This window comes from Hesperophylax consimilis, chromosome 4, assembly GCF_061612785.1.
Source record: "Hesperophylax consimilis isolate HC1 chromosome 4, BYU_Hcon_1.0, whole genome shotgun sequence".
NCBI classification, from domain to species: Eukaryota; Metazoa; Arthropoda; class Insecta; order Trichoptera; family Limnephilidae; genus Hesperophylax; species Hesperophylax consimilis.
The window spans coordinates 26,128,429-26,143,759 of record NC_142839.1 but is presented as its reverse complement, the minus strand read 5'-3'; the positions used below and the strand labels follow the sequence as shown (position 1 = coordinate 26,143,759).

Genomic DNA, 15,331 nt, shown 5'->3' with positions numbered 1-15,331 from the left:
TCTTCAGTTATTCGTACTCTTGTAAAGATTCTTTCAACATAAGTTCCAAATAGACGACTATTCTCTATTCATCTTAGTTTGATAATAGGTTTAAGGTTATATTTCACATTTTGTCAAATATTTTAGGTATTTATTCTGCTAGTTGGAAATAATTATGAATGATCTTACCATTATGTTGTGGTGGCAACATAGCTCCAGGGTACATGGGCATGGCGCCCCATGGCCCCATCCACATGGGAGGCTGCGGGTAGCCCTCGGCTGGCAGATTGAGGCTCATGTTGCTGCTGTAGCGCCCTGCCCAGGGCATCCACTCGGGGCTCACGGGGCCCGGGGGCATCATCTGGTGCTGACAGTTCATGCAGCCCAACTGGGCCATCGACTGGGCCTATAATATTATTCAAATGATTACTTTAACATCGCCATTTTTTTTAAAGATTACCTCAAGGGCATTTTAAATCATATTTTAAAATTATTATTATTATTTTTTTTTTGTAAACTAATGTTTAAGACAAGATTTTTTATGCGTAGTACAAAGGGTAACAATTATTTTATAAGCAATAATTATTAGCCTGAAACACTCATCCACATTGAAAAATCTCCTGATAAAAGATACATGACGCTAACGGGACATGAACCCGTGTCCCGTTGGCGTCATGTATCTTTTATCAGGAGATTTTTCAATGTGGATGAGTGTTTCAGGCTAATAATTATTGCTTATAAAATAATTTAAAAGATTAGTTATCATTAATGGTGCTGCCACACGCAAAGCTCACATCAAAAGTTAATGTACAGCGCATCATCTTTTCTACCGACACACGACGCTATCAAATATTTCTTCCTATGGTAGGAGAGGGGGTCAGTTGAATTCGAGAGCGGCCGAGGAACATAATTTCATCTGTCAAAGTGACAACTTTACTTACTGACAGCTTGAGCACGTTTTCGAAATGGATGATACTTGTCGCCTATTGCTGGATCTGTTGGACAGCTCATCCTCAGATGATGATGCCGCCAACTATATAATTATAAATGCTATTTATAAACTTTTTAGATTTTAAACAATCTGCGCGTAAATAGCGCATTTTCACATAACCTGACATAACCTCTCCGTCGAATCAGGAAATTCGCAGTTCGCACGCCGATCGACGAAAGCTACATATAATAAATTATTGTAAAATAAACTTTCGTCCAAGCCGTCCAACTTTTATCAAAAAACCGAATGATATAAACTTACTGAGATTAAAAATATGATTAACTTTGAAAGGGCGAAAATTTGTTTACTTCAAATTCAAATATCGATTATATTTATATTTTAAATATATGTTAAGTATGTTTGCCAAATAAAGTTTTTTTTATGTTTCTAAATGTACTAGCACACGTGAGACGATATGAGCTAACATAATAAATAAGAAATGCATTATTAGGCTGCTTATGTCATGGCTGTCAAAGGGAACACGGAACTTAGTTGGTAGCTCCGTAATTAAAATGACCCCCTCTCCTTTTTACGGCGGAGAGGGGGACGCATAACTTTTCAAATATCGCGTCGGGAGCGGTTACGTAAAATAAATTCGGTTAGCGAAGTTCAGAACCACACTTATAGCGCGTTATCTTTTTACGTGTGTCGGGTCTGTATGGGATTGTATGGCGAGCGCTATTGTGCTTTATATTATCTGTTGATGTGAGCTTTGCGTGTGGCAGCACCATAATAAAGAAATAAAGAGTTTGATTTACAGTTTATTATATAATTGGCCAGTTAATTTGGTGCCATTTTTGTACCTTCTGAAACCCTCTTGCTCAGAGGAGAAAAATCTCATCAGTGTAATTAATGTGAGAAAAAAAAAAAAAATACTAAAATATTTTGGGATTCAAACAAATTTTAAAGCTTCAGCTGAATAATTCATGCAATTAAATTATCTCTCTGTGGATACAAACATATTTAGGGTATGTTAGTAAAACTACCTTACATACAAAGTTATATAAACCCTACTTAGAAATTAAGTACTTTTTCAATAACGGTTCTTAAAAGGTCTTAAAAACATTTATTTAGAATGTGGGAATTTTATATGCTGATTTTACTGTACATTATATAAAAAGCCAACTCACTTGCATCATGGGGCTAAGTCTCTGCTGCGCCATGTGCTGATGAGCCATGTGCGAGTGCGGAGGCTGCACTCCGCTGCTGTTCAGGTCAAATACAGATGCACTCATGGTCCCGCGCTTCAGGGATCTATGAGGGCTCGGAGCAGAAGGCATCGTCTGGTCAAAATCGTTTGCCAGCCCTGGGTCCTCGAATTGGGCATTATTTTTAAATGCAGCTTGTTCGGAAATGTTTGAAAATTTCCTCTGTGGCAACGGTGCCCACTTATCATTTCTCCAATTATTGTTTGGTTCTTCCATTGGTACCTTAAAAATTTAAAAAAAGCTGTGATTTTTTCAAACTTACAAAATACATATAAGGGCTCAGAAGTCATGAATTTGTTGACGAAATTTGGCAGACAACTAATTTTCTTAGCCGCTAATTGGCACTATTCCCAATATACATTAAAAGCACTTGCAATTAGTTGGGTAGGTATGCACTAAAATAGTGTTGTTTTCTTAAATATGTATGTAAGAACATTTCTACATTCTATTAACATTTAAAATTAAAATCATTACCTGATTTTTACGGTTCATTTGATTTGCTTGCATGTTCATGTTGGAAAAATCTTGTGATAGATCAGGGGCTGTTCCTCGCATCATTTCCTGGTGACGTTTGTATCTCTGCTGCAAGGCCGAGTTGGCTACCGAATCTTTAGTTAACTGTTTATTTATGGGCATTTCTTGTTGTTCCAATTCTTGCAGACCTGTGTCTTGCCGACTCATCTCTTGCCGTCCCATATTTTGTCTTCCCATCTCTTGCCGCCCCATATCTTGTCGTCCCATCTCTTGACGTCCCATGTCATGTCGTCCCATTTGTTGTGGTCCCATATCTTGTTGTCCCATTTGCTGTGATCCCATATCTTGTCGTCCCATTTGTTGTGGTCCCATATCTTGCCGTTCCATTTGTTGTCGACTCATGTCTTGTCGACCCATATCTTGTCTACCCATTGCTTGAAATATCAAATAATACCAACCATAAATATACATGATTATTGTTGAATAATTATGACAGTAAATATTATTGTGATAATAATGATTCTAGAAATCAACACTCCTCCCACTTCGTGTTTCTATTTCAAGCCAGAAATAAAATGAAGATGCTAAAATTGAAATTAGTGATTTGCTGACAGACGTAGGTCTGTTCATTGAAATTCCAGTGGCTTAGGGCTACAGTAAGGAATTTAATAACTTGATGGTAAATAACTCACTATTGAATTGATTTGTGGGAACAGCTGGCAAAGCCCGGGTTGTCATTCTTTGCATTGTGGCTGCTCTGTCATTAATTGGGCTCATAGCATTTCTATTAAGTGTTCCTCCAAAGTTATCATTTCGTGATGAAACCTGTTTAAAAATTCTTTGTGATGGGTGATTTTTAAAGGGACATCGTACATGAAATGGACACAATAAAAAAACAATAATGTTATTTAAACCTAAACATTCTGTAATAAATTTATCATTATCTTCAAGATCAAGTAAGCCAGATACATAATAGAAACAAAGGGAGACATGGAATGGTAGCGTGCCGACTGTCGCCGAGCTTCGACTGCCAATGAAAGTTATGTTTGGTTTAAAGGTAGAAACAAAGGCGGGGTGCAGATGTGCGTAGATGCGATTTGCAGTAGTATGGATGAAAGATGTTGGCGACAAGCGTTGTGCACGCAATTTCATACTATGTTATAAAGATTTACGACCCATCTCCCTTGCTTCGATTATCTATGTTTAACTATAAATATGTAATAATATTATGTACTTTGTGTGTAGGTAAGTACCTACCTAAAATATGTATCCCAGTTTTTTTTTCTTGTAATATTATGAATGTGTAATTTTTTTTTAGTGGAATGCATTTTATAAAACGTTGTGTGTTTTCAATAACAAAAATAAAAATGTAGGAATGGTTGTTATTTTTTTATTTCTCATTAAATTAAGAAATAAATAGCTTAAGCATCACATTACAGTAAATATTTGTAACTTGCGCAGTATGATGGTTGATTCGAGATGAAAAAAATTCTCTCTGATCTTCTTTTTGATAAAATCACAGAGTTTTGTAGAAAAGAGTCTTCCATCATAGCACACAAGTTTTACAGAATAGTTAGTGTTAATATCACAATAATTTCACATTTTTTTCAATGAGTAAAACAAACGTAGACAATCACAGTAGGTTTTTTCTTTTTGAACAATAATTTACAAAAAAGTATCCATTGGCACTTTGAAAAGAGATATAAAAAATAAAATAAGTATTCTTATATATGTAATTTTTAAAGATTAAAATATTACTTATATATGTTAGTTTATGGTACAATTTTTTGTAAGATTAATTTAAAAATAATTTGTTTAAATTTATATTATCGTTAGCCAAGTGTCATTTTGTGACATATATATATTATATTTCAATGTTTTCACATGAATTATTTCATACACATTCAATAAACATGCTCGTGTGGTGATCAATTTGCAGTTTAGGGATGTTTTAATAGTAAGCGACATGTTATATTACACGTTAAAACGACATGTTAATTTTTCCCCATGTATTAAGTAGGTACCCAAAAGCATTTTCTTTAAAAGTTTTGTTTTTATTAATATCTGGAGGGCAAGTGAAGAAATCACTAAGAGGAATAGTGAACTTGTTAAAAATAGAGAGGAAATAGAAATGAAAACTTTAGTTGGAAAATTTATTTTTGAATTACAAAAAGGTGTGAATTAGTTATTGCGCAAGCTCCATTTGTAGAAAATGGTAGCACCAACTACATAACGCTGACAAATTATAAGATTTCTTATGAAAACAAATTTTATAAATGTAACACTGAACGAATCTTCAACAATATTAATACTCGTAGATCGTGTAATGTATTCTGAAGAGTCTGTTTAGTTATTTAATCACTGATTTCAAGATTAGCATTACGACAATCATATATTAGTTTTGGATGGTGGTTGGTTAAGATATATTGCATGATGGTGATACCTTATTACGACGGGGAGGCGGTACGGGAGGGGCTGAAACCCCTTTGGGGGGCAGTGGAGGGCGAATGTTCTCTTGTCCCACGCCTGCGATTGTCTAGAGAAGTTCAAAATCATATTTATTTAATTAGTTGTGCATACATTGTAAGCCATAACATTTATTTATATGATATTAGAATAACATAAAAAGTGAGTTCCTGAATATGGTTGGCTGACAAATTACCTCAGTCTGTCAGGTGCATTGGGACCAAAATAACGTAAAACACAGGCTTTCTTATGAAAGTGTAGTAAATACGGTTCCCTGAACATAATGAAAATTCAACACACTTGTGCAACACAAAAAGTGATATAAACTTAATAAATTAAAAGCGATGAAAAAACTAACCTATAAACCTACGTAACCTAGTTTTTGTTTCATCACTTTTCATGACCTTATTTTTCTTTTTAAAGGTGTGTTGAATTGTCATTTTCTTGAGTTATCCTGTTACCGTTACCTGCACTTTTTTAAGTAAGTACCTAATACAATTTTTAAGTGATTATGATCGCTTTGCTCTTGGAATGTTAGGTTGGTGCCATTGTAATTTGGGTGCTTATGCCCCTGCTCTTGGAATTATTAATGAAGTCAATGGCATCGAGTGGTTTTTTTATGATGGTATCATTCTAACTTGGATCTGTCTCGTGCGCTTGAGATGGTAATAAGTTGAACGGAATGATTTATTCTAAATAGGGCCTGTCTATTGCTCTTATGATTGTAATGCAGTGATATATATATACAGTAATGGTACTTTTTTTTACAGGGTCTGTCTCTTAGTCTCTTACTCGATTATAACTCGAGGTCAACAATACATTTCTGAGGTCTGTGTCTTGTTCTTGGAGTGGCATCAATGGGAATGATATGTACTATTCTAATGTGTGCTTGATGTTGGAACTTTGAAGTGAATGGTACCATTCTAATGTGGGTCCGTCCCTTGTTCTTCGGATTATAATGAAGTGAAGGTACCTTTCTAACGTGGGTCTGTCTCTTGGGATGTCGGTGGTACATGTCATCGCAGGATGCGCAGAACACTTGTCCATTGCAGTTCAGGCAGCGGACTCCGGGCTCTGAGGAGCCGCAGAGGTCGCAGTGGCGTCCGTCATTCTTCTTTGGGGCTGGAAAACAAAGTAATTTCAAGAAAGTTTAGAAAAATTAGTTTTGCATAAGAGAAAACTACAGATTCAGGATATTAGAAAATGAATGGTTCAGAAAAAATAAGACTATTGAATCCATAATGATGTGATCTAACATGATACTTATTCTAAGCTTCAAATAAAGTGAGGCACACAATATCACAATATGTCATGGGCGAAGCTAGGTTCTAGATAGAGGGGGTGTAATTCTAATTCCTCTTAATATCTCAAAGCATAATTTGCAAAAAGTGTATTTAAAAAAAAAAAATTAAATTAATGCCACCTATGAATGCGTAAATTATAATGTACGTTATGTTCACCCTTAATTTGCAATATTAGATTTTTCAGGATATACCGATTTTAAGTTATGTAAATGAAAAGAACCCGTACATTTTCACAATACATTATTTTCACATTTACCCCACACAGGAGGCCTATTTCCCTCAGGGCCTATGTCATCTTTGGGGATGCTGTGTGTAGGGTCTTTTTTAAGGAGAGGAAGTTCTGGGAAGGTAAAAGGAATGAGAGTTGGGTAGGAATCTAAGGATCCGTGTGTCCAGGAGTGATGGACGTAAAATATATCCCTCCCACTGCGGCGCAAGGCTACGGGTCGAGAGATCAGTTGGAGAGGTCAAAGGGTCTCCCCAAACGCAGCTAAGGAGCTGGTCGGCGGGCGAATCCTGAACAAACCTCACCCGATGAACTCGGGCACACCTGCTAAATCACCAAACATAGCGAACCACTTGGGGTGACTTATGGCAGAGGGGTTGATTATCCAATAAATGATTCCTGGGGCAACTGTACCCAAACCCGCCTCCCAAATTTAAAATAAATTATGTAATACAATACAATTACATCGATTTTTAGTTTTTATAAATCAGTAGTGTAGTAGGCACTTTTAGGTAGGGTACTTACTTAATCCTTCTTGTAATGGAGAGAAGTAAAAATAATAATCACAACCTTATGGCGGTGATAATTATTATATCTCAAAGTCACAATACACGAACACTAGTGACAAAATTATTTCGTTCAGTAAATGAAGATCACCTACCTTCTTCATCCCAACTCCTTTCCCTCCCCATCCCCTTTAGCCTTACAACATACATTAATTGGGGATGCCAAAGTCCCACTGGCTTTGGGTAGTATCTCTTATGAGGTGCTCATATTTTAAAAAAAACTTAATTTTTTATCAAAAATGCTTCTTCCATACATTTAAAAAAATTATATTTTACAAATTTCTGAACCCCGTTTGATATTAATGTGAAAAATATTCACTTGAATAATAGTGTTTTTTTAAGTTTCATCTATTATTCCTTTCATCCATCTTGGTGTTGCCATTTAAAACCATTTAAACGACTGCAGCGCTGTCCTCTTTTGTCTACCATATTTTGATGTCCTTTAAGAATGTAATTTTTTATTAGTGTACCTGGTGAGGGGTTGAGGGTAGCATTCATGTACTGTTGCGTGGGGAACTCGATGACCTCATAGTCGGGCTCTGGGGAGATGTTGGGGGGCGCCTTGCGGCTGGAGCCCGGGGTGGCAGGGGGTGGCGGAGGTGCGGGGCCACCTCTCCCAGCCTCGGTGGTCCGCTGGAAAGGGAAAATAATATTATAAAGGTTTTTGAATAGGTACCTACCAAATGAATTTTTGAACAGAAATGATTTTCCACAAAAGCCGCACTCTTCGAATATCAATATTGTAAAACAACAATCAGAAATATTAACGTGAATAGGACAATATCATATTATTCTATCAGGTTTTGGACGACATAATGGCTATATTCATTAGATATAGTAAGTAATCAAAGAGTTTTGATATAATTCAAATTTAATATTATTTATGTGGGTTGTGGAGGTGTCCTACTACTTTTGAATGCGCCTAGTAACAGGCAACAAACATAACATTGTTCCAATGAAATTGCAACACACTAGGAACCGATTATTGTAACTTTACAGTAGGTATTTATTGATGGTAAATATGTAACGCGCGCAAGGCCGGCACTGATCCAAACAGCGCCTGACTCGATTTGCGCCCCTTGTCAAAAACAATAAACGCCTAGTAGGTAATTACTGTAACTAATAATATTCGGATGATTTGTATTTATATGGATAAAAATAATCTAAAAGGCGATGTGTTAAGACTGTTAGATGTTAGGTATTATCAGCGACTTGGCGCCTTGGTAGTTCGGCGCCCGGAGTGGACTGTTCCAATTGCGCCCGCACAGGGCCGGCGCTGATCGCGCGTAATGTAATTTTTGAAGAGTCTAATTACTTTTTTAAGGATTAAAACACCCTTATAACTTTCATCCCCTTTTTGTAATTAATAACCGGACCGGTTTTTTTCTTATGACGGGTATCTTCAGACTGGTACATCTGAACTCAATCTATGGTAGGTATATAATACAGCTTCCAAGTCAGGAATGAGCATTATTGGGTCTATTCAACATTACACAATAGGTAATATTGTGTATTTTGTTTAGTTTTATTGTTGGAGGAGAGGTATTATTACATTTGAATATCCCCTCTGGCTAGTTCATTGATTTCTGGGAGTTGGGTTACATTGTGTGAGGGTTGACTGAATCTAAGATTTAAAAAAAATATATTTATGTAATACTATTCTTGTCAGCTTTGTTTTTAACAGTTTGTTATTGTGTTTAGTTGGTTTTGCTCCAACTAGTTTGCGAAATGAATTTATCGTTGTTTTAATTTTTAGTCATATGAACTACAGAAAAATCAGGTATATTGCCATAGGTTAATTGATGAATTTGGCACGTCTTCTCATTAATTATAAATAATTTACTTACTACAGTATTTTGACTCCTAGCACCTAAGCGATTAGCATATAGCATAACTAAATATCTTTAGACATCAGATTGAGATTTTATTATATATGCACTAATATCAAAATATCCATCAAATATAAAATTAAAATATATGCCTATTATATTTTAAATTTATAAAATCTACCTATACATCATAAATGAATTTTAAATATGCATGTTTAAAATGAAAATTTTGAAATCCGAAAATTTTTCTAAAATGCGAAACCTAATGCTTATGCAATTGTATATAATCCGCTGTCTACAAAATATTAATTTATTTTAAGATATACTTGTAAAGCTTGTTACGCATGAGGGGTAAAATATATTATTATTTGTGGGCGTGTCCATGCAATCCCAAACAACTACTGTCACAGATATTACCTGTCTGAGACGACTGTACGGGGATGTATGGCGTGCAGAGATGTGCAAAATGGGTACCCAAAACCATTTGAAATGCAAAATGGAAATGGGTCAAAACTTTTCCATTTGAAAATGCAAAATGGTTTTTAGAAAAGCATTTCAAATGCAAAATGCAAAATACCTATTTTTAAAATGCAAAATGGTTTTTAGAAAAGCATTTAAAATGCAAAATGGAAAATACCCATTTTGCATTTCCATTTGAAATAAAGCACATCTCTGATGGCGTGCTATATGGTGAGATAGGCCACGCCCACAAATATCACATTTCTCGTGTGTAACTAGTTTAATGAATTTGTGTGATATAAAGTTGTACACTTACCATCCATTGCGGCATCATCCTGGGCATTCTGAAGCGGCCATTGGCGCCGATGTCTGACGCCAGCGGCCGGGGAGGTTGCTCGCGAGGTCTCTGCAACACGACACAGACACACACCTGTTATAATTCTCACCAATATAATAAATAACACTTTCAAATGCAGAGATTGCCTGCCGATTACAAGTGATTGAGTTCCTTTAAGACATGGTCTACTGACGGACCTACGTTTTGTCATACCACATAATATGATCCTAGTTCCCACCTACCTGATAAAATTGTTATTTGATAATAATATATACAGGGTGTATCGGCACGTACCCGACAAACTTTAACCAGCTATTCCTTAGCACATTTGGAGTAAAAAATGTTATGGGCACTTTGCTGTCCGGTAACATTTTTTTTAATAAAAAATTTACTATTCATATTTTCACCACATGTCACCAATGTATTATCCTTTGTCAAAGTTTGAAAACCCGTCTGGCAATATTTTGTTCGAGTTTCGTTGAATAATGTACGTACGTACCTACGTTGGCGCGCTTTTACAATCACAACGAAATGGCACGGCACAATTCGTCTCATTTTTAACTATTATTATTTAGTGTGTACGAAAGAGCGAGGACACTTTTTGAAACACTTGCTAATAACAGCTGTTGAACACGAAAACAATTCAATGACAGTGACGGAGTGTGGATTTTTTTATTTATTTTTTGTTTTTAATGGAAAAAAAAAGTTACCGGACTGCAAAGCGCCAATAACATTTTTTACTCCAAATGTGCTGAGGAATAGCTGGTTAAAGTTTGTCGGGTTCTTGCCGATACACCCTGTATTTTTTAATTATTATGTTTTATTTCACATATTACTTAAGATGCATTAAAATTCCAATTATTTCAAAGTTCAAAATTTCCCATGTTTTGACGCCATCAGACGCCATGTTTGATCTTTTTAGTATGATGTGACGTTTGCCGGAAGATTCATTTTTAATCTAAATTCGCACAAATTATTTGAATAACCCGAACTAAGAACCAAAAACTTAACCTATTGTGTTTATGTTTCTCCATCTCATACGTAAATAATTATTTCTTGTAGGTACCTAATAACTATGTTGAAACGGAATGTCGTTTCAATAATTTGTGCGTATTAAGATTGAAGCGGAATTCTAAAATTTCAGCACTATTTGCAGCCCGTTCCAGGGTAAAAGACCACCTTTCAGAAACAAAACGTTGCTTGAAATGGCAATAGCCATGTTTAGCGACCAAATCTGAAAAGCCAGACATTTCCCAATCTTCGTCCTTGTCTCTTTACCTTCTCCATTACCTTCAACCTGACTTTAATGTCACCTCAAGTATCATGAGTTGTGTCAAAGATAGTTTTTAGTCGGTAGGTACCCCATTTCATCGATGAACAATCAATTTAATAGTGCCTTCTTGATTAGTATGAAAATGGTGCCTTCTTGATTAGTAAGAAAAATAAATTTAGGGCTGCCTTCTTGATAAGTATGAAAAATCAATTTAATGGTGCCTTCTTGATTAGTATGAAAAAACAATTTAATGGTGTCTTTTTGAATAGTATGAAAAATCAATTTAATAGTGTCTTTTTGATTTGTATGAAAAATCAATTTTATGGTGTCTTTTTGATTTGTATGAAAAATCATATCATAGCTTTCTTAATCAGTATGAATAATCTATTTATAAGTTCCTTCTTGATTAGTATGAAAAATCAATTTATAAGTTCCACCTTGATTATTATTGAAAAATCAATATAATGGTGCCTTCTTGATTGGTATGAAAGAGAGCAAACGGGATATTCACTATCCCCTTTACTAATAAACCTGTTTTAAATTTTGCACAACTACTAAACAATGCATTTAACCTACATTAATGGTTGTTTATCAGTTGTGTAAAAAGGTACTACAAGTATAAACAGGCATTAAATAACATAATTTTCTTTAATCTAACAAAATAGCTTAATTTTTAATCAATGTTAACTTTAAAAATGGCAAAAGACAGTATATTATAGGTACTTAATCGCTTGTCTGCATTTAGAGATATTTTTTTCGAAATTTTTTTTAACACATTTTGTTTCAATTTTGAAAAGATCAAAGCATGGCAACTTGATTTCTCTCAGTGCATACCAACTGGTCAAAAATGTTTAAATTGATTCGAATTTCCCACCGAAACTCACTTCGTGATCTGTGAATTACTGGCCATGGGACATAAATAAATATAATGTCATCTTTTCATTTCCGTTTTCAGAGTGGTCAAAAAATAGAAATATGTACGTTTTAAAAATACCCATTCTACAAGGTTTAGTGATCTTTCAATTAATTCATCAAACTCATTGTCCGTCAGATTCACGAAAAGAAAATAACATTATAAATAGGTACTTAATCATCATTGTTATAAATTTAAAAAAGCGAATCCTTAATGTATCAATAAGATTTATCAAAAAGTTGGAAGAAAACTCAAAACTTTTTTTTATAAATAAGCTGCGAATAAGATGCAAAATGTCAGAACTGCACCGGTCAGCATTTTCCATATGATTTTTTAAATTAATATTAATATATTTTGCAAAATATTTAATTAACTTCCAGAATATTGAAATAACTTCTCGACTATTTCGTATTCAATATTACAAGACTAATAATATTGAATAAGAAATATTCACAGAATTTGTTGAAAAACAATTCATCAAAATTAAAAGTTAAAATTATAAATAATTGTAAGCAATAATTAGTCGCCTGAAATATTAATACAAATTGAAAATATCTCCCGAGTAAAAATAAATTCCGCTAACGGGAATTGAACCCGTACCTTCTGATGTCCGGTCACGTGCTCTGCTTCCCATTATATTTTATGTATTTATTTATATTATATTTTCAATTTGTATTGATATTTCAGGCGAATAATTATTGCTTATAATTATTTGCTATCCTTTATGCTATGCATAAAACCTTGTCTTATAAACATTATTTTATCATTAAAATTATAGTTTTGTGGAAAGTTCTAATCAAGTTATGTTGTTTACAAAGTACTTTGAAACATTTGGCCTATAGTGAAATAATAACGGAACTTGAATAGAACTTGAATTTTACCTGGAAGTTTGATAAATTATTCAAATTCTGTGAAATAACCCGTCCTCAATAGATGTAAGGCTGCTCGGCCTTTTTCATACAAAAATTAAATTTGGATTTAAGGCCAAAATATTTGACCAAACCGAATAATAATTCTTATAATCAAACGATTTAGCTAATATCTGTTACGGATATGTGCTACTTTATTTATCTGTGTTTCAAATTATAAAAAATAGGACATTTAAAAAAAGGTTTTTCACTATTTCAGAGGCAACTTCGGCAAATAGTTTATAATAAATATTTAAAATAAAAATTGCCCTACATATTGTGTGTAAGACAATGTAAGTAAATGATTTAAACACAAAATGAAAAAAATGTAAATGATTTAAAAAGCATTTTGTTGGGTTTAAATTTAAATTACAAATTACTGATTTAGGTTCGTTTAAATTTGTCGCATATAAATTTAAAAGTTTGACAAAAAAACGCTTTTATAAGATGTTTATTTTAAATTTCATTATATTTGCATAGTAGGTTGGCCAAGATTATTTTTTAATGATTAACATAACTCACAAAAAATGTCAAAGTTGCTTCTAAAATCATGACAAATTAAAATATTTAATGGCCTATATTTTATAGTAAAAAAAAAAACAAATAAATAATATTGTAAATATTCGTAAGTACTTATTTGCTATATGCCTTTACATTGTAAATTGAAAACTCCTTAGCTTATAGTGGTTATAAATTTGACTTGACTTTGACTAATAGTCCAGTTGTACTACAACTATTTTTTAGTAAGCTCTAAAACCACAATGCTTCCAGTTTTATTTCTGCCGAAAGATGATGAATTAATCAGTAGATAATCCAACAATATAATATTTTCCTTGTGTATCCGCGTGTTCCATTTTCGAAATTGAAGCTGGTGTTGCGTGTGGTGAAAATTATCAAATATAAAGATTTTTTTCAAGCGATATGTTTTACAAGACGAATATTTTAATTCTATATATGAAATTTGTAATATTTTGGATTCAGTAAAATTTTAAGTCAAGTTACGTACATCCGTGATTTTTCACAGGTAACAAGCGTTTGAATAAAAAAACTGACATCCCTGGAAAACGCGTGTATGTATGTTAACCATGTGCAGGTGTTGTTTTATACCGCCAGTAATATTTTCATACCATTTTTCAACGCAAAATAAACAGTAATCAATCATGTAGAAAGTAGGCTATACAATACTCTATAGTTCTAAAGTTAACATAGGCTTTAAAGTAAACATTAGAGTGGAGTTCTAGTCATAAGATGAAGGATGGTTTATACACAGACACATCATTCGGATATTATTTACGCTGTGGAGCATCTTCCGCTCGCTCTCAAAATAAATGCAAGCGCAAACTGAGTCACTGCTCGACTAACAGAGAACCGGGCGAAATGGACGGTTGCTCCGCTTCGAGAATTATTAATTCATATCATATAGCTGGGATAGAGAATTAAGACTATTTTTGTATGTATACAAGTCAATATTTGTATATATACATAAATATGTTACATATTGTATTGTAAGTTGAACAGAAGTTATAAACACTTTTGAAAAGTTCAATTGAAAGCTTGGCAGGTAATGTAGGTAGAAAAGGCTAAATTAAGTAAAAATATTATTTTGAAATGCTTAGGGGAGGTTTAATTGTTCAAAAGAAGTTTTCTAGAATTTTAGAGTCAAACTTGGGGTCGTTTTACGTGTTCAAGAAGTAGCCTGATGCACCGGAAATTTGAATTGGTGCCAGTGACGTTCATAATAAAACGTATATCCTTCGCGCAAACTATTTACAATGTATTCATGGTATGCATGTAATTTAAACTGTAGAAAGCACATAGTATTAAAAAATTCACTAACACTCATTGTTGAAACTCGATTTATTCGTAGGTTTGGCCGCTTATTCTCGGGGGAAACATTGGAAAATTAACTGGAAACAATTCGGACGTTTGTCGGTCGCGTAACGAGGAAAGCTTTCCCGCGGCGTCACGCAAATAGCAACGCTGGACGCTGTTGCTGTCGCGTCGGCGTCTGCTCGGGCGCCGCGACGGAAGGTACTGTCGACGTCGCTGTCGGCCGGACCGCAAATAATCCCGCCCACTCCTTGCCGGACTCTATTCAACTACCGGTAATAAGGTGTCATATCGTTGCAAACCATTTAATTCCGCCATTTCCTTGGATTAAATTTTTCAGTTTCATCGCCGGCAATCGGGCGTTTATTGACTTTTAATTTGAATACATTTACATGTACGTTACCCGCCTCTTAAGGCGATACCATACGTAGTAATTCAAAATCATGTGTTTTTGGTTTATAAATTTGGTCGCCTAGAAATGTTTCAAAGGCTTTAATTAAATACTACGAGTAGAATACATCTTGGCCTTTGAAATAATCGAGTATTTTTTACATAAGTCTTTTTATAA

General features: G+C 34.2%; 1 protein-coding gene across 5 annotated transcripts in view; it reads right to left on the bottom strand.

Moving 5' to 3' along the window:
* LUBEL (Linear Ubiquitin E3 ligase) overlaps positions 1–14,948 on the bottom strand; it is a 36,863-nt gene extending 21,915 nt beyond the window's left edge. For all 5 annotated transcript variants that reach the window (XM_089651568.1, XM_089651571.1, XM_089651570.1 and 2 more), the window contains exons 1-9: positions 14,771–14,948; positions 9,819–9,908; positions 7,685–7,847; positions 6,092–6,240; positions 5,096–5,188; positions 3,345–3,477; positions 2,653–3,086; positions 2,101–2,400; positions 169–385 (exon numbers count right to left, since the gene is read on the bottom strand). In XM_089651568.1, coding sequence (XP_089507694.1) covers positions 169–385; positions 2,101–2,400; positions 2,653–3,086; positions 3,345–3,477; positions 5,096–5,188; positions 6,092–6,240; positions 7,685–7,847; positions 9,819–9,908; positions 14,771–14,776 — 1,585 coding nt within the window. In that variant the 5' untranslated portion in view covers positions 14,777–14,948. The remainder of the gene's footprint in view (positions 1–168; positions 386–2,100; positions 2,401–2,652; positions 3,087–3,344; positions 3,478–5,095; positions 5,189–6,091; positions 6,241–7,684; positions 7,848–9,818; positions 9,909–14,770) is intronic.
* Between the last annotated feature and the right edge of the window lie 383 nt (positions 14,949–15,331).